This window comes from Tiliqua scincoides, chromosome 3 (genome assembly GCF_035046505.1).
Source record: "Tiliqua scincoides isolate rTilSci1 chromosome 3, rTilSci1.hap2, whole genome shotgun sequence".
Classification (NCBI taxonomy): domain Eukaryota; kingdom Metazoa; phylum Chordata; class Lepidosauria; order Squamata; family Scincidae; genus Tiliqua; species Tiliqua scincoides.
The window spans coordinates 197,879,496-197,898,550 of NC_089823.1; the positions used below are offsets into that span (position 1 = coordinate 197,879,496).

A 19,055-nucleotide genomic window follows, 5' to 3' on the forward strand; every position below is an offset into this window, starting at 1 on the left:
ATTCATCTAGAACAGGTCAACAATACATCGCCTGAATGGCAGACCTCTTGACCAACAGCGACTTTTAATTTCAATTTGTTCACCTTCATGCAACCCACTTTTAAATCTGAATTACTGTATACTGTTACTTGGAGCTCATAATCTACATATAAGGCAAAACAGCTGGCGAATGCAAGCAGAGAGAAAGTGCAAGGAAATCACAATTACTGCTTAGTAGGCATCTTCTCTTTACTTGCCTAAGCTGTACACATTTGGTGCCTGGCTTGGGTTATAGCACATGCAGCAAGAGGACAAATTTTGGTAACTCTTGTCATAAGAAGAGTGAATGCTGAGGACCCAACTTAGAGCTTTAGATGGGAAAAGATATGGAATCTTGTAGATCCCTACATAATCCTTGAGACAACCAGGTTAGCACTAGCACACATTCAGTGTTCTAATCTGTTATGGAAGAAAGCAATTTAGAGTCAGGCCTTTAACAACATGAGCGTGAATTCATCTCAAGGACTTCTAAGAAAGTCTCTTGGTTGACAAGGCCAATGGCCATCAAAGGTCATCTCAGCAAATCTTAGCCTTACCTTTGCAGGCCACATTGTTTTCAGGCTCATATCCAGCCTTGCAGGTGCAGCGACCAATGGGAACCATCCACTCCCCATCACCATTGCAGTACAACTTAATGGGCACATCCACTTCCTCAGCATTGGGAATGCACGTGCCTCGTGCAATCACCAGAGAGGTGCTTTCTGCTCCAGTCATAGTTTCTGGGAAGATGGCAAAATTCTGCACCACACTTGGGCATTTCTTAAAGAAGACCCTTACTGACAGCAGTGACATGCATGCCCCATAATCCTGAAAGGCAAGGTAGAAGCCATTGCGATTGAGAGGCCCAAAGCTCCTCACCTCTGTGTTCACCTTCATCAACCTCCCACCAAAGTCCACCTGAGAAAAGCTCTCATCTGCAGCAATGGTATCCACTTTGAGGTAGGGGGCCTCAGTCCAGAAGGCCGACTTCTTGGTGGCAATGACAGAGTCTGTCTCATAGTAATACAAGTTGAAGGTTTCCTTACAAGAGCCAGGGACATTGGGAAGGCTGCTACAGTCCCGCACAGTGAAGCGCATCTCTGTGTAAATGCGATGTGCACCCCTTCGGTTTATGAACGTAGTGAGAAGCCAGTTGTTCTGGTTGGGCTCAAAGACATTGCAGACTTGGTAAGTACGGATTGTGTTGAGGTTCTCATCGTAGCCACTGACTTCTTCCCACTGGATGAAATGAATAAAAAAGGAGAAAACATCAGATAATTGGAAAGTATGGAGAGAAAGAAACTTGAGGATTTCACTTTAAACCAGGGGATCATTAATCACTGCAAGCTGGCAGGGATACACGGACTCGGAGGAATAGTATGCTCTACTTTCAGTGCTGAAAAACATGAGAGACATCCCTGATTTTAGGGTCCTTCCAATGCCTGTGAGATGGAATTGGCCATGCCAATAAGTTAAGGCCCAGTTATATGCTTGTGTCTGCATGTACACACACAGACACGATGGCTTGGGACCAGCAAAATAACCCACACATTTCATTTTGCACTCATGTGCCCCTTGATGCTGATGTTACTCTGAAACATCATATGCCCTTAAGGTTCTGTGACAACGATAATCAAAATCAACTAGTTTCTGCTGTTCTGGTAACTTGACCTGTTTTAACCCCTAATTGGCAGAGCCACCTTAAGCTTGGCAGTTTCCTGAGTAAACTATTTTGGGCATGGAGCTGGCAAATATCATTTTAAACCAGAAATTGGAAATTGAAATAAACATCAAATTAACAAGCTGTTTTAATATAAATGACTGAAAATGAGTTGATGGTTCAGTTATTCTTTTCAAGATATATGATATTTGTTTCCTTTAAAAGGAGAGGAAAAGGTTTCAGTTCAAAGCTGCAGGTCATTCCCTCAGCTAGCCAAAACAGGAAATAATACTTCTGGGTCAGGAAAGGGCTGTTTATTTATTTAAACATTTGTACCTTATCCTTCAGTGTCACCCTCCAAAGATGGCTCAAAGTACCAGCAATATAATCAATAAATATAAAAGAATTACAGTAACAATAGGAGCCAAATCTGCAACATACAGTAATTATAAATGAGATTGAAGATGTAAGCCTGAAGAACAAGGTTGTTTAAACACAAACTGTGTTTAAACACAAACTATGGGTCAGGATTCACCAGTGGGTCGTAACACTATTTTTTGGTGGGTCACAAAACTGACAAGCTGACAGTTGACAAGGAAAATGTATTGAGTCCTATGGAAACAGAAACAGAGCAGCATGTCCATGTTTACTCATGAGTAGTGAACCTGCCTTGGTTCACTTCAAAATGCAGGCTGAGAGGAATGTAATGCCACCAGAATGGTCCCAATCCAATGAACAAAGTACCCGACAAACTCTCAAGAAGCTAGTCAACCCCAAACTGACAAGGTAACTGTATTGAGTCCTATGGAAAGCGAAACTGAGCCACACATGCACATTTACTCATGGGTATTACTATTTATATACCACTTTTCAACAAAAAGTTCACAAAGCAGTTTACAGAGAAAATCAAATAACTAATAACTAAGGGTAAGTAACATGCCTTGGATCTTATCAAAAACCAGACAAAGGGGAAGCAAGACCACCAGAATGGTCCCAATCCAATGAACATGGAATTCAACAAATGCTCCAGAATGCACCCCACCACCATCATAGTCAAAAAGAATAAAAACAGAGGACTGAGCAGTTGGTAAAGTGAAACTTTTTTTAAGTCTCAAAGCTATGTGAGTCCCAATAGAGTGTCATTTTTAAAAGCGGGTCCCGGTGTTAAACAGTTTGGGAATCATTGTTTTAACGTTTTATCTGGAACTGGTAATGACAGTGTCAAGTGAATGTGTTTGGGGAAAGTGTACCACTGATGAGGTACCAGAACAGAAAAGACCTTTTCCCTAGACATTACCCATCTAATCTATGAAGGCAGGAAAAAGGTCCCACAAACTGATCTTTAACAAATGAACACATTCCAAGAAAAGTTCCCTTTTTGTTTAGAAATGTAAATTGCCTGTTTTGCTATGCAAACAAGGATGGGACAAGTAAAGGTTGAACAGAAATTACAATTAAAGCAGAAAGGGTGGATATATTTGTATTTATAAAAGGAGTATGTCAATATATGAGGAGGGTCTTTGTTTTTGTGGTTGTAACAGCCCAATCCTACCTAAAGTCTCATGCAGCAATGCAGCAGCACCTGCACATCCTCCACTACATCCCATGGGGGATGTTTGGCTGCTGCAGGTGTCTTCAGAGTATGGAGACATTTGTCCCCTTGCCCTTGAATCAGCCCCAGCAACAGGTATGGGGCAACCTGGACCTGGACCAGCTCAAGTCCACGTTGCTCCATGTAAGTGAATCAGGCCCGAGAAGAGGGCTTGGATTTGTGAAAAATTACAATCGTGATACCAGAAGTGGGTCGTAATAGCTATTTTTAGTTATTCCAAGCCTTGGGGAGCCCGGCAGAGGCATTCAGGGGCTTCGTGCACCCTCCGGAAGGCTAGCACTACTAACTGTAAGTTGAAAAAGCCCCCACTGTGCCCAGAAGCAGCACAATCCTGGTGATCATGTCGCTGCCTTCCCCAACGTCCCAACCCTTAAGGGGACAGGAACTGGGCTTCCCTGGCTAGGATGTCGTGACACCCCATTTTGGGTACCTCTGATTTACACTACAATCCTTTGCATGTCTACTCAGAAGTAAGTCCCTCTGAGCTCAACCAGACTTACTACCAATTAAGTATTTATAGGACTGCAGCCTTACTTTGTAAAAAAGCTTTTTCTCAGTCATTATATATGGACATATATTGGTAGAGAGGGTAAAAATGTACATTGTGGGTCAGAAGGGCTATGAAATACAAGGAGTAAGAGATCTGTGATATTTCAATGCAAAGCTCAAATGTATGCAAAATAAGAACGTAACGGCTCAATTCACAACATCTGTCTCTGTCTTTCCAGTGGTGGGAAAGAAATTCTGATTCTGATCAAGCCTGAACTGAATTAACTGAAATTGTCTAATAAATTCTAGTTCAGTGATTGCCTACTGGAGTCTTCCTTTGAAGTCTTTTTTTAATTGAAGTATGGTGACTAAGGTCAGCAGCTTGTCCTGGGATACTGAAGTGTTCTCTCATTGACTTCTGAATGTTACCTATTTCATTGCCAGGATTGGTGTGTTTTTTTTTGGGGGGGGGGTTTGCTTAGGGGCATTCTTCTTGAAGGAGATTAGGATACAAAATATATTTTTTGAAGCAAAGTATGAACTGTTTATCCCATGTAATAAACAGAAGGGCATTGTTGGAAGGTGATGTTGGACAATTAGCTGGTAAATAAGCTTTTGAGAGCATGGCTGATGTCACAGATTGTCCACTGGGGCGGATGTGGAGTAGTTGTAGAAGCGGGCTGTTTGTCAGCCTAACATCATGACTCAGATTCATGCCTTCTACTTAGAGAGGATAGGTCTAGAAAGACTTGCCTTGCCTTACATTTCATAGCCCCTCTGACCCACAATGTACATTTTTTACCCTGTCTATCCATATATGACAAGAAGGAACAACCTGGGCTCAACTTGATTCTCAGAGCAGCTCTCCAGACTTCAGACTTATACAATTTGCTGAGACTTTTCAACTACGTACTTGTCTCTTCCTGGTAACTCCTAAGTACTTTAGGATCATTTACTATGGTTTTATTGGAGAGAGAGCAGCAGGTGTTCTTTTAAGTCTTAGACTAAGTCAGCAGCACACATGGTGTTATGTCCTTCTCAGACGAGGCTAGAAAAGGAACCACCTTCTTGTCATGTGGACTTCACTGGCTAATGCTCATGAAGCGCTACCTGAGCCATCAAAAGGCCCAGCATTGATTTGTTCTTTCCATAGCTCAGCAAGCAACTTCTGAAGGCCCTTCCTTATGAGCAGTTCAAGGTCTGCTTGCAAGCAGTTCAAGCTCTGCTCTCCAGTCTTGTTTCTGCTTGTGCGCCATTCTTCTTGAGATGCACCCAAGCAGATTTGTGGATAAGTTAGTCATTAATTATCCGGGTAGATGGATAATCCGGTAGATAATCCGGGTAGATGGGACTTGTCAGCCTAGGAAGGCAGCTCATCTAAGAGAAGGAAACTCTGACCTCAAACTTCCACTGCCTTGTGGCTACATCCAGTTGTGGAAAAGGCTTCAGGAGTCAACCTCGAGGCAAAATCAGGAGCCGGAGTCCCTTAGGCAGTTCATGGCTGAACACAGTCACGTTCTGGCAACTCCTGCGACGCCGCTGGAACCAACCGTATTGGCTTCTGCCTTTCCATTGGACCATTCCAGCGACGTGGAGAGGGGGGATTTGCTGCATGGGTAACAGCCTATCCTCCATACCTTCTTTACCCAGGCTTCGCGCACTGGAGAGGACACTCCAACTTCGCCATACGGCGTCGGCACAACACGGGAAGCAGCAGTTTACCGGTTATAAGTCTTTGCTCGATTGGCATAGAGCAGGGGTGCTCAAACCCCGGCCCGGGGACCACTTGCGGCCCTCAAGGCCTTTCTATGTGGCCCTCAGGGAGCCCCTAGCCTCCAATGAGCCTCTGGCCCTCCGGAGATTTTTTGGAGCCCACACTGGCCCGATGCAACTGCTCTCAGTGTGAGGGCAACTGTTTGGCCTCTCGAGTGAGCTGTGGGATGAGGGCTTCCTCCACTGCTTGTTGTTTCACGTCTGTGATGCAGTAGCAGCAGGAAAGGAAAGGCCAGCCTTGCTTTGTGCAAGGCCTTTTATAGGCCTTAAAGTACTCAAGACCTTCATTCGTTCATACAAGTTCATCTTTAATATATTCATTTATGAAAATTTATTCAAATTTGAAATGTAAATTAATTCGGCCCCTGACACAGTGTCAGAGAGATGATGTGGCCCTCCTGCCAAAAACTTTGGACACCCCTGGCGTAGAGCATGACGCCAGGGGCTGCTTCTGACGGTGGGAGAGATCATTGCATCTCATTGGGCAGCTACCGCCCGCCTTAAGCTGGGCAGTCCCCAGCCAGTAAGGTGTTGCCTCGCCACGGTCCGTTAACCTCATGGGGTGCGTGGGGTTTAGGGTGAAAACCGACAAGCGGATCGACAACTCTGCACCATGCAACAGAAAACAGAAAACTACTGCCCTAAAGCTGGGCACCTGGAATGTTAGGACAATGACACCTGGCTTCTCTGATGACCTGCAAGAAATAGACGATGCACGCAAAACAGCTGTCATCGACATGGAGCTGAGCAGACTGCAGATGGACATCGTCGCCCTTCAAGAGACTAGGCTGCCAGATTCCGGATCTGTCAAGGAGAGAAATTTCTCATTTTTCTGGCAGGGAAAACCACCAAACGAAACCAGGGAACATGGCGTTGGCTTTGCGGTCAGAAATACCCTGCTGAAATCCATCATCCCACCTACTGTGGGAAGTGAAAGAATTTTGTCCCTGCAGCTCCAGTCATCAGCAGGACCTGTCACTCTCATCAGTGCTTATGCACCGACTCTGTCGTCTCCAGCAGAAGCCAAAGACAAATTCTATGATGACCTGGCCACCACTGTCAAGAAAATCCCTGTCAAGAAAAGAGCCATTGTTCATCCTCGGCGATTTCAATGCTAGAGTTGGTGCTGATAACAGTTCATGGCCCACTTGCTTAGGTCAGTTTGGCACTGGGAGGATGAACGAAAATGGCCAACGCCTGCTAGAGTTTTGCTGTCATCACGGTCTCTGTGTCAGCAACACGTACTTCAACAAAAAGCCCCAACATAGAGTCTCTTGGAGACATCCAAGATCAAAGCACTGGCACCAGCTCGACCTGATCCTCACCAGACGCTCCAGCCTTCCCAGCATCAAGATCACACGCAGTTATCATGGTGCTGCCTGCGACACTGACCACTCCCTGGTGTGCAGCAGAGTGAAACTGCAAACAAAGCGACTGTATCACACGAAAAAGGAAGGAAGACCTCGCATTGATACCAGCAAGACCGGGGATCAGAGAAAAGTGGAGGAATTTGCACAAGCGCTTGAGGAATCTCTTCCAGGCCCGGCCGACGCAAACGCATCCAACAGATGGGAACATTTCAAGAATACCGTTTACAACACCGCCTTGTCCATATTCGGCAAGAAGACCAACAAGGCGGCAGACTGGTTTGAAGCCCACTCTGAGGAGTTGACACCAGTCATTGAGGAAAAGAGGAGAGCTCAAGCAGCATACAAGGCCTGTCCCAGTGAGCGCAACCTGCAGGTCCTCCGAACTGCTCGCAGCAAAGTCCAACAGACTGCCAGGAGATGTGCTAACGACTACTGGCTCCAGCTCTGTTCCGAGATACAGATAGCAGCTGACACGGGCAACATCAAGGGGATGTATGATGGTATCAAGCAGGCCCTAGGTCCAACACAGAGGAAAATTGCCCCTCTGAAGTCTGCCACAGGCGAGGTCATCCAGGATCGGGCGCAGCAGATGGAACGCTGGGTGCAGCACTACTCTGAGCTATATTCCAGAGAAAATGTAGTCACCGAAGAAGCGCTGAACAACATTGAGTGCCTGCCTGTGCTGGAGGAGCTTGACAGTGAACCAACCCTAGAAGAACTTCACGTGGCCCTGGACTCCCTTGCCTTTGGCAAGGCACCTGGAAAAGACAGCATCCCTGCTGAAGTCCTAAAGTGCTGCAATGAGATCATCGTCACTGAGCTGCATGAAATCCTCTGTCTCTGCTGGAGAGAAGGTGGAGTACCTCAAGACATAAGGGATGCAAACATCATCACGCTGTACAAGAACAAAGGTGACAGGGGTGACTGCAACAACTACCGCGGCATCTCTCTCCTTAGCGTTGTAGGAAAGCTGTTTGCCCGAGTTGTACTAAAGAGGCTCCAGGTACTTGCAGAGAGCGTCTATCCAGAATCGCAGTGTGGATTCCGAGCCAACAGGTCCACCACTGATATGGTATTCTCCCTTAGACAACTGCAGGAGAAATGCAGGGAACAACGACAGCCACTCTTTATAGCCTTCATAGATCTCACAAAGGCTTTCGACCTGGTCAGCAGAGACGGCCTCTTCAAGATTCTCCCCAAGATTGGATGTCCACCCAGGCTCCTCAGCATCATCAGATCTTTCCACAAGGACATGAAGGGCACTGTTGTCTTCGATGGCTCCACATCAGACCCTTCTGACATCCGAAGCGGAGTGAAGCAGGGCTGTGTTCTTGCACCAACCTTGTTTGGGATTTTCTTCGCTGTCCTGCTGAAGTAGGCCTTTGGAACTGCAACAGAAGACATCTATCTCCGGACCAGATCAGACGGAAAGCTCTTCAACCTCTCCAGACTGAGAGCAAAATCCAAAGTCCAGCTGAAATGTCTGCGTGACTTCCTCTTTGCCGACGATGCAGCTGTCACTACCCACTCTGCCAAAGATCTCCAGCAGCTCATGGATCGTTTTAGCAAGGCCTGCCAAGATTTTGGACTGACAATCAGCCTGAAGAAAACACAGGTCATGGTTCAGGATGTGGACTCACCTCCATGCATTACAATCTCTGAGCATGAACTGGAGGTTGTCCATGACTTTGTGTACCTTGGCTCAACGATCTCCGACATTCTTTCTCTCGATACCGAGCTAAACAAGCGTATCGGTAAAGCAGCTACCACGTTTTCCAGACTCACAAAGAGAGTCTGGTCCAACAAGAAGCTGACGGAACATACCAAGATCCAGGTCTACAGAGCTTGCGTCCTGAGTACACTTCTGTACTGCAGCGAGTCATGGACTCTTCGCTCACAACAGGAGAGGAAACTGAGCGCTTTCCACATGCGCTGCCTCCGACGCATCCTCAGCATCACCTGGCAGGACAAAGTTCCAAACAACACAGTCCTGGAACGTGCTGGAATCTCTAGCATGTATTCACTGCTGAAACAGAGACGCCTGCGTTGGCTTGGTCATGTCGTGAGAATGGATGATGGCCGGATCCCAAAGGATCTCCTCTATGGAGAACTCGTGCAAGGAAAGCGCCCTACAGGTAGACCACAGCTGCGATACAAGGACATCTGCAAGAGGGATCTGAAGGCCTTAGGGATGGACCTCAACAAGTGGGAAACCCTGGCCTCTGAGCGGCCCGCTTGGAGGCAGGCTGTGCAGCATGGCCTTTCCCAGTTTGAAGAGACACTTTGCCAACAGTCTGAGGCTAAGAGGCAAAGAAGGAAGGCCCATAGCCAGGGAGACAGACCAGGGACAGACTGCACTTGCTCCCGGTGTGGAAGGGATTGTCACTCCCGGATTGGCCTTTTCAGGCACACTAGACGCTGTGCCAGAACCACCTTTCAGAGCGCGATACCATAGTCTTTCGAGACTGAAGGTTGCCAATACAAATATCCATATATGTCCATACATAAACCAATCCTTGGTTCATGTCCATACATGTCCATCCATAATGGACATGTCCATATGTCCATACATAAACCAATCCTTGTTCCAGAACCAGCTTTCAGAGCGCGATACCATAGTCTTTCGAGACTGAAGGTTGCCAACATGAAACCAATCCTTGAAACCAACCCCAAAAAGAACCTCAGTAGGTGCTGCCTTGCCAGAAATTGCCATGTAAGCGAGTCCCAGGAGCCAAGGATTTCCTACCTGAACTGCCTGAGAATGCAGCCCATACCCATCCTCTGGTTCCTCAGAATCTTCAGTAATTCAGGTGAACAGTTCCCTGCACGTATACCACCTCCAGGGCAACCAGAGGCTTCCCAGACCCACTGGAGCCAGAACCTCAGATAGTTCATCATTGGCACCCTTCAGTCACGGGAGACTATAGTATCACACTCTGAAAAGTGGTTCTGGAATAGTGTCTAGTGTAGCTGAAGAGGCCAATTCGGGAGTGACAATCCCTTCCACACTGGGAGCAAATGTAGTCTGTCCCTGGTGTGTCTCCTTGGCTGTGGGCCTTACGTCTTTGCCTCTTTGCCTCAGTCTGTTGAGCAAGTGCCTCTTCAAACTGGGAGAGGCCATGCTGCACAGCCTGCCTCCAAGTGGGACACTCAGAGGCCAAGGTTTCCCATCTGTTGAGGTTCATTCCTAAGGCCTTCAGATCCCTCTTGCAGATGTCCTTGTATCGCAGCTGTGGTCTACCTGTAGGGCACTTTCCCTGCACAAGTTCTCCATAGAGGAGAACCTTTGGGATCCAGCCATCACCCATTCTCACGACATGACCGAGCCAACGCAGGTGTCTCTGTTTCAGCAGTGCATACGTGCCCTTTAAACAGAAACACTTCAGATGGAAGGGAACCAATAACACCAAGTTGACAACAGGACCACTTAAGTTCTCAGTTGGCAACATCCCATAGCTGAAGTGATATTTTAGCTTGTTAAACATCCTGTATCAAGCATGGATCTGCCCTGCTGTGAGCTGTCCATGGTCCTGTTCTGCTCATAGGTGCCCTCTGTGGGTCTCAGCCTGGAACAGGGTATAGGCCTTCTTCCCATACCCTGTGCTAAAGAGGTAAAGTACAGTATTGCAGTTCACGGTGGGTTACAGATCACTGATAATCCACTGAAACTTTTGTTAGCTACTGAAAACTGGCAGTGGAAGGTGGTGTTCTGCCACTTTTTCTGGTGGGTCTGTCATGCTGTGGGCAACTCTGCCTTTGTTGATCAGTTTCTTCACTGCACTGAGTGTGCATTTTATGTTTAAGGATTCCTGATCGAAATCCTTTTGGTGTGAATCTCCTTCCAAGGAACTGGAATAGGGTGGGGGAAGAGCAAAACGGCAAGGAAATGGGATAGGTCGATAGGGCCTGGGAAGGAGGTAGTTTCAGCAATGGCAGCACATGCTAAAACCTGACTTCCTCACCAGGCCTAATTTGCCTGCATGGTTCAGGTTGACCTGCTGCGGCTGCTGGAGCCCCTTTATCCCAAGAAAATCTCCAGCAGCCAAAACACTGACATGGGATGCAGTGGCACCACTGCATTGCATGCTAAGGTTTAGGTAGGATTGGGCTGTCTCCCAGGTTACTCTACTGCTGACCTCAAATTCAAAATCTATCAAAAGAAGGACTGCTGAACTAGAAATTCCATTACTCTATTTTATTCAGACCTCTAGGTTTCTTTCCCACTACAGGAGTTACATAATCATACTGATTATGTGTCAAAGAGGCCTACATTCTGCATAGAAATATCAGAGACTTAACAATATTCCCTTGAGTTTCATGCCCTTTTAGCCCCACTGTTGGCATTTGTTATCTACACCTCTGTGTATGCACACATGCTTTTAAATACACACACACACACACACACGCACACACACACACACACAGAGAGAGAGAGAGAGAGAGAGAGAGAGAGAGAGAGAGAGAGAGAGATTGAAATTAACACTTCATATATCCAAAGTGGGCTCTAGGCCATGAAAGTCAGAGGTGCTGGTAAAGCTTGCCTGGATATGAGCTTCTCATATAATGTTCATTTCAAAAGAAAATCATTGAGCAGTTAGGTCCCTGAATTCAGTCTGAGTTAAAATCCAAGCCAAAGAAGAGTTCCAGACTTAGGCACACATGCCCCACCCTGATCCCCTAATGCCCTCTCCCTTCCCTTAAACAGTACTTACAATGGGGCTGGGACAGCAGCAATGCCCAACTACTATAAGAAGAGGGGATCTGATTCTGTCCTCCCCTCTCCATCATGCTGGCAGAGCATCAGGAAGAAATGCCCCAGTCTACCCTATTGCAGTGGGGGAAGAAGTGGGTGGGTGACTTCTGAAACTGAATTGCTTAAGAAAATAAGATGTACCATTAACAACTTTTCTCTTTTTTGGGGGGGGGGGGGGAGGAAAGCAGTTTAACTTATTTTCCAAGCCAACCTGACACGAGCTGGTGGGAGGGGGGAGTTATCCATCACCAGCCACAATAAATCTGTCAGCCGTTAAGGTCTGACAACACTGCTGTTTTTGCTGCAAACAACTAATATGACTGCCTTTTGGAATTTGTGAATGAGCATAACAGTATTTCAACAAGAAACAAAAAAGGAAGTGGAAAATCACTTCATTTAGCTTATGGCTATTTGGGGAAAATTCATACCTTAAGGGCTTTAAATGGCAACAAGACAGTTTCAAAGAGGATAGTGAAAATCACATCTGTTAAATACCAGCAACTCCAGAGCTCTCCCCTCCTTTTCTCCATCTGCTAACATGCTAAACATAATGTCTTTCTAGTATTACAATCTCAAAGCAATGGCTCTATTGAGTAGGTGTTATATGATCACAAATGGGGGGGAATCATTTGTACAATTGCACATAGGAAGTAGAAGGAGTGAATAAAACTGGCCCATGTGTGTTTTGGGGGAAGGGGAAAATAATGCACACACAAAAAACTTGCAGAACTCTTCATTTCTCATTTTTATGAGCGGCACATCCATCAAAGCTGACAGATGGAGTGTGTCAATTTGCAGGTGGATTAATGAAAGTGCATTAATGTAATGTTGGCTAGTGCTACAATTAAGGGGCACGACCAATGTGTGCCCGGACCTGTGACGGCACAACAGTCTTGCAACCCAATTTGTAAGCCATCTAAGCTGCACTGTGTTTACAGGCTGATTGCTGGCAATGGCATTATTCATATGGCAGTCTTTAAGTGCCGCTCTGGATATGATGCATAATTCCAAGGTGCTCCAGCACCACTGAAGCGTGAATTAATGACTGTATCGCAGCATGTTATCAGAGGATTTTAGTATTTTTTTATGGAGATGAGAGGATTACATATGTAAGCAAAGCTGTATGGTATAAAATGTTAGGCTGTCATGTAGACGAACTGAAGTTAATGTGGTGGAAGGGAGCAGGAGATTACAGTACACTAAAGAATGTCACATATCTGCAAGTTCATTTTAGAATTTTTTAAAGCTCTTATTACTCTACTTAAAGAGTCAACGTAGGTTTACTCCAGCATTTCCAACCACTAAATCTGGTATAAAATGCCAAGCAGCACCAAAACCTCACATATCTGGACTGTAGCCACCTATCAACTGTTTACTTCCTTCTTGTGTGATAACAATTCCATTAGCAGGTGTTATTGCTGCTTATATGTGCAACAATACAAAATGGTTTCAAAAGCATGTACTGTAGTGTACTTTATACACGTGCTATTATACTGGGTTCTTTAGAAGTTCATCTGCTGATAAGGCCATTCCTTCCAGCCATGGTAATAACGTATCTATGTACAGTTAAGCCGTTCATTCACAAGGCAGAAACCCAGAATAACCTGCAGAATAATTGGATTATTAGGAAGCATTAATCCACCACTAAAACTGCAACATCCCATCTTGCTGATAAATAATCAATAGTGTCTCAGTAAAAGGATATCAAGAGGAGGCCAAGTCCTTACCAGACTAACAACTTTAATTACATTTTCTCCTGAAAGTGGAATGCACTTACAAGTCTAGTACAGAAGAATAGCCCTGATGCATCAAGCAAAGGGAGAAAGTAGTCTCCTCATCCAACCAGATGTCTAGGAATCCACATCAGAAGGACCCTGCTGGAACAGACCAAAGATCCATCTAGAGCAACATCCTCCTTTTCATAGGGGCCAACCAGGTACCTTCAGGAAACCCAGAAGCAGGCCCCGAAGCTGACACTTCTGCCCCACTGTTTCTCCATAGCAACAGGTATTCAGTAGCATAGTGCCTCTGAATCTAGAGATTTCATATAGCCATCATGACTATCAGTCAGGGTTAGATCTGTGCACAGGTCGTATCCAAAGAAAGTTAGTCATGACTAAGCCCCACTTATATCAATGACAGCACAAGCCTATGCATGTCTACTCAGAAGTAAGCTCCATTCATTTCAGTGTGACTTACTCCCAGGTAAGTCTGTCTATTGCAACCTCTGACAAGTTAAATTTATCACAACAGCCCAATCCTATGCAGTGCTGGCACAGCAAGGTCACCGAGATCACACTGTATCCATTGCTTCAATTGAGCAGGCTGGCAGACTCATTGTAGACCTCCAGCCTGATCAATGGAGCAACTTGGAGCTCCAACAGCTAAATTGCTGGCACAGAACCAAGTAGCCCCATGTACAGCTTTCAGGCTTGGGGTAAGGGTTAGGATGCGACAGAGGCTTCCTCCGCCATCCCTGCCACCCTCCTGGGGATGAACCTCCTCTTCTCCCTCCCCTACCCGGAAACACCCCCTCCCTTCCTCCATTTCAACAACAACAACAACAACAACAGTATTTATATACCGCTTTTCAACAAAAAGTTCACAAAGCGGTTTACAGAGAAAATCAAATATCAAATATCTAATGCCTCCCTGTCCCAAAAGGGCTCACAATCTAAAAAGATGCAACACCAGCAGACTGCCACTAGAACAGACAGTGCTGGGGTGAGGTGGGCCAGTTACTCTCCCCCTGCTAAATAAAAGAGGAGCACCCACTTGAAAAAGTGCCTCTTAACCAATTAGCAGGGGTCCTGCCATTTCACCTGCCCCCTCTGCTACATGGCATAGCACTTGCCTGCCCTGACAGCTCTTGGGTGGGATACAGCACCTGCAGAATGGCACCAGCCTTCCTGCTGGCGCTACTTACTCCCTGGGTGTTGAGAAGCACTTTGCAGCACTTTTATGAGAAGCACCGGCACTGTGGCCGAATACAACCCCATGAAGTTGTCAAACTCCTCTTGAAATCCATCTAAGCTAGTGGTCAGCACTGCATCTTCTGGTAGTGAATTCCATTCATAAATTTTCTGCATTGCATGAAGTATTTTCTTCATGGTGCAATCCTATGCAAGTTTGCTCAGAAGTCCTACAGTGTCCACTGATGCATATTCCCAAGTACATATGTATAGGATTACAACCTAGATACCATGGTACAAAGGATTTAAAAAAACTAGAGCCCTGACAACTGCTTCTCATATGGAAAAATTGTCCATTGAATAATTATGTGTACCATACCATTAAGCATCACATCTCTCCAAGTCCAGTGGGGCACATGAGTATTAAACAGTTAAATGCAAAAATGTTGGAAGATCCAAATGACTGCTACACTAATTCACTTCCTTGGGAATACTATTGTGCAGAAAAATACATGCTTTTGTATCTCACTCTTAAAAGGGTCTTGGTTTATACTTTGATACTTCTGTGCTGTGCAATTTTCTGTTGCGATTAGAATTTCAAGGCAAGTTGCAAAATTTCCATAGGTCAATCATTTGGAAACAGCACCACTGGTTGCAAAAGAGCTGTGTAGTGTTAGTGTGTGTTTTCTGAATCATCATATCATGCTGAAAGATATGCAAGTCTTATAGTCTGGATTTAGTCACTTTGATAATAATTCAGGTTTCATTTTTATTGGCTATGGTTGATTTAGATGTGAATTTAAGAGCCTAATCCTAGGCATGTCTACTCAGAAGCAAGTCCCATTATAATTGATAGGACTTACTCACAAGTAAGTGTGGATAGTCCCCTGTCCTAGTTGGTTGAGGGAGGGCAGTTTGCTTTTTAATCAGGATTTCACTGATTAATAAAAATAACAACAACAACTAGGTGGTCATCGGATTACTCCTCTGACTTTATTTAAGGCAGTTTACATAGGCAGGCGTATCATAGAAGGTTCTCTCTTTCAAGAACCACACAACATTTCAGATGGATCTTCCTGGTCTGATCTCACTTCTGGCCTCCAGTTGCCTCCCACATCTCTCACACGGAGGGCAGCCAAGACTCACACCAAAGAGCAGATGGAATAACTCAGCTCGGCTTGTCAGCTGCTTCAAGGTCTCGCTGTTCAGGGAGCTGTCGGTGGCCTCGAACTGGCGACCTTCAGATGTTATCTTCGGGCTAATGAAGGCTCTACCCTCTAGACCAGACCTCCTGCCCTCCTGATTAAAATGCCTCAATAGTCTTTCCCAACTGTACAAGGTCTCAGCCTGCTCCCCCATTTTGATGCAGAGCCACCATTAACACGTAGGACACCCATTTTGCAAATGAGAGCATTAAATAAATGTCTTAAAACAAATTCCAAATGCCATAGGTCTCCAGTGTTTGCTGTGAGTTTACACATACTATCCAATTTCAGCAATCCCTGACAAATTAGCTTTGTTTTAAGAAAGTCTACCTAACAGATTACTCAGGGAGCGCTGTGCAGGGCTCCCTGCACCCCCTGCAGCCTGCTGCAGCCCTGCTTTTTGAAAGTAAGTCACAAGCACTCCCCTTGCCCCCCTTTAGCAGTGCAATCCTGGGGATCACACTGCTGCCATAGCCCCTCCCCCACAAAGACTTACTGAGGCAGTAAAGCTCCCTCAAAGTTTGAGAACCACTGCCTTAGATGATACGTTAAGGGGCAGGATGGCACTGAAAGTAACCACCAGGTTGGCATTTCAGGTTGTATAGTCTGAGGGCCCAATCCTAACCAACTTTCCAGTGCTGATGTAGCTGTAATGCAGCCCTGGGGTAAGGGAACACTTGTTCCCTTACCTTGAGGAGGCCTCCATGACTGACCTTCCGCCACAGGATGCACTGCACACCCTGTTGGCACAGCTGCATCAGCACTAGAATGTTGGTTAGGATTGGGCCCTGAATCACCTACAAGCACCTCAGCCTGCCATTTATCCTTGTTCGGTCTCTTGCCCCTTATTTATTCCTAAACTATGAGCAACGAATTACTGGAAAAAATATATTCAACTATTATCACTTTAGAGAAATGGTAACAAGAAATGGTAATATTTTCTGATATTCAAAAATGATGATATTCAGAAAAAATCTGAAAAGCACTGCACAATCTGAACATGTTCCAACTTATCAGAAAAATTAATCTTCACATGTAAATGAGGGGAATTAAGATGATATAGTCAGTTACTGAAGACACTTATTAGTCCTTGAGATGACTCACAAGGCTTATTTTTCAACATTTACACCCAGGTTTCACAGCAATGGCATCGGTGAGGTAGGGGGAAACACTGACACCATCCACTAAGAAAACCCTGACAAAGATTGGAAACTTAGGGGAGGATTAAGTATTATTACAGCAGCAAAGTATTAAGAGGAGTAAAGTGGTCATGCAAGCTGAGGACATAAGAAAGACCCTTGGAATGCACAATACAGAGATCATCTGTAATTTCTGCAGAGCTACAAGAATAGAGTGAAGAGGACAGACTCCAGATTGAACAGCATCGAGAAAACAAAGGGAAAGAAAATGAGAACACCAAGTGCAGGCCATTAACTTCAAGGTATTAGCGGAAGAGATGCTATGCAATAACAAGTAAGAGAAGGCAGTTTTGAGGAAAAAAGAGACTGCTGCATGTCTGAAGACTGAAGGGAAGGATCCAGAAGAGGGAGAACAGGTCATAGTGTGCCACAGAGAGGAAGAGACAGAAGTAGTTAGGCCACATCTGGAGTATGGTGCCTGGTTCTGGTTGCCACAACTCAAAAAGGACATAGTGGATCTGGAAAAGGTATAGAAGAGAGTGACCAAAATGATGAGTAGGCTGCACCTCCCTTACCAAGAAAGGCTACAGCATTTGGGGCTCTTCAGTGCAGAAAGAAGGCACCTGAGGGGGGACACGATTGAGATATATAAAATTATGCATTGGAGGATAGTGGATAGAGGGACATTCTTTTTCCTCTCGCACAACATCAGAACCAGTAGACAACCATTAAAATTGACTGGCAGGAGAGTTAGAAAAGACAAAATGGAATATCTACAGGATGATGTCACCCAAGAGGCCTAAATTTCTTCAAAAGGGGATTGGGCAGATTTATGGAGGAAACATCCATCACAGGTTACAAGCCATGTTGACTATATGCAACCTCCAGGTTCTAGAGGTAGCCTATCTCTGAATGCCAGATACAAGGAAGTGGCAACAGGACACAGGTATCTTGTTGTCTTGAGTGCTCCCTGAGGCATCTGGTGGGCCACTTGCATTACAGGAAGCTGGACCAGATAGCCCTTGGCCTGATCCAGCAGGGGTCTTGATGTATTCCTATATTCTTAAGCAGGGATCTCTGGTGGAAGGTAAATGGCGTTTGATGAACAATTGTGTCAGGACTGAGATGTAGGAAGGCAAGTGTCAGAGCCAGAAAAGACAGTCACTACTCACTCAAGGCACCACCTAAACAGGAAGTCTTTAAAGCTCTTCCTGTTAAGGAAAGCCAATGGCCAGTTGTGGCGTGTGGAGCCACTTCAGCACCTGGTAGTTCACCACAGCGGGCAGCTGGATACAAAGCTCTCAGCTCCTGACTGATAGCATCTTTTTTCCAGATTTAGTCCAGTATCTTTTACAAGAAAATGGACACCAGGAAACTTAGTAGGAAGTGTTTTTCCTAGCATAGAGAAAAAGGGATCAGGAAAGTTTCACTCACTTAATTTGTCTATGACTGAGTGCTTTAAAAGAACAGAAGCAGGGACAGTTTTAAAAAACCTGAATAACCCTAGTTGGTGGTGAGTAACTCAAAGAGTATTTAGCTGAGGCAGAACAGTAAGGAGCTAGAATGGAGAGCCCTCATCTTTGCTTTTAGCCCACCCCACCCCCAAGAACCAGCAGGGCTACTTAAGACAAAATCCTAATCAATTTCCCAGCACTGGCCTAGCCGCAAGGCAGCCCCAAGGCAAGGTAGCAAACATGCCCTTACCTTGAGGAGGCCCTCTTGACTGCCTCCCCAATGCAGATGCAATGCATGCCACATCGGCACAGCTATGTCAGTGCTGGAAAGTTAGTTAGGATTGCGCCCTTAGTGAGTTAATGTATCTAGGAAGAAGGGTTGGGAAATTATTAACAACTTGCTCTCAAAAGAGATAAGCTATTGGGTCAAGAGAACTGTAGGAAGAACAGAAAGACATGAAGCTGCCTTCTGAGTTGGACCACTGGTCCATTGAGTTCAGTCTTGCCTGCACTAGGTGGCAGCCATTTCCCAGGGTTTCAGACAAGGGTCTTTCCCAGCCCTACCTGGAGGTGTCAGATGGATGACACCTGGGACCTTCCGCAGGCAGAACATGTGCTTTACCACTGAGCTGCAGCAGACTACAAGATCATGAACACTTTCAAGATCATG

General features: G+C 45.5%; 1 protein-coding gene across 1 annotated transcript in view; it reads right to left on the reverse strand.

Moving 5' to 3' along the window:
* EPHB1 (EPH receptor B1) overlaps positions 1 to 19,055 on the reverse strand; it is a 350,262-nt gene that overhangs the window by 197,211 nt on the left and 133,996 nt on the right. Inside the window, exon 3 of the mRNA XM_066621865.1 lies at positions 576 to 1,257. Within this exon, the coding sequence (XP_066477962.1) occupies positions 576 to 1,257 (682 nt within the window). The remainder of the gene's footprint in view (positions 1 to 575; positions 1,258 to 19,055) is intronic.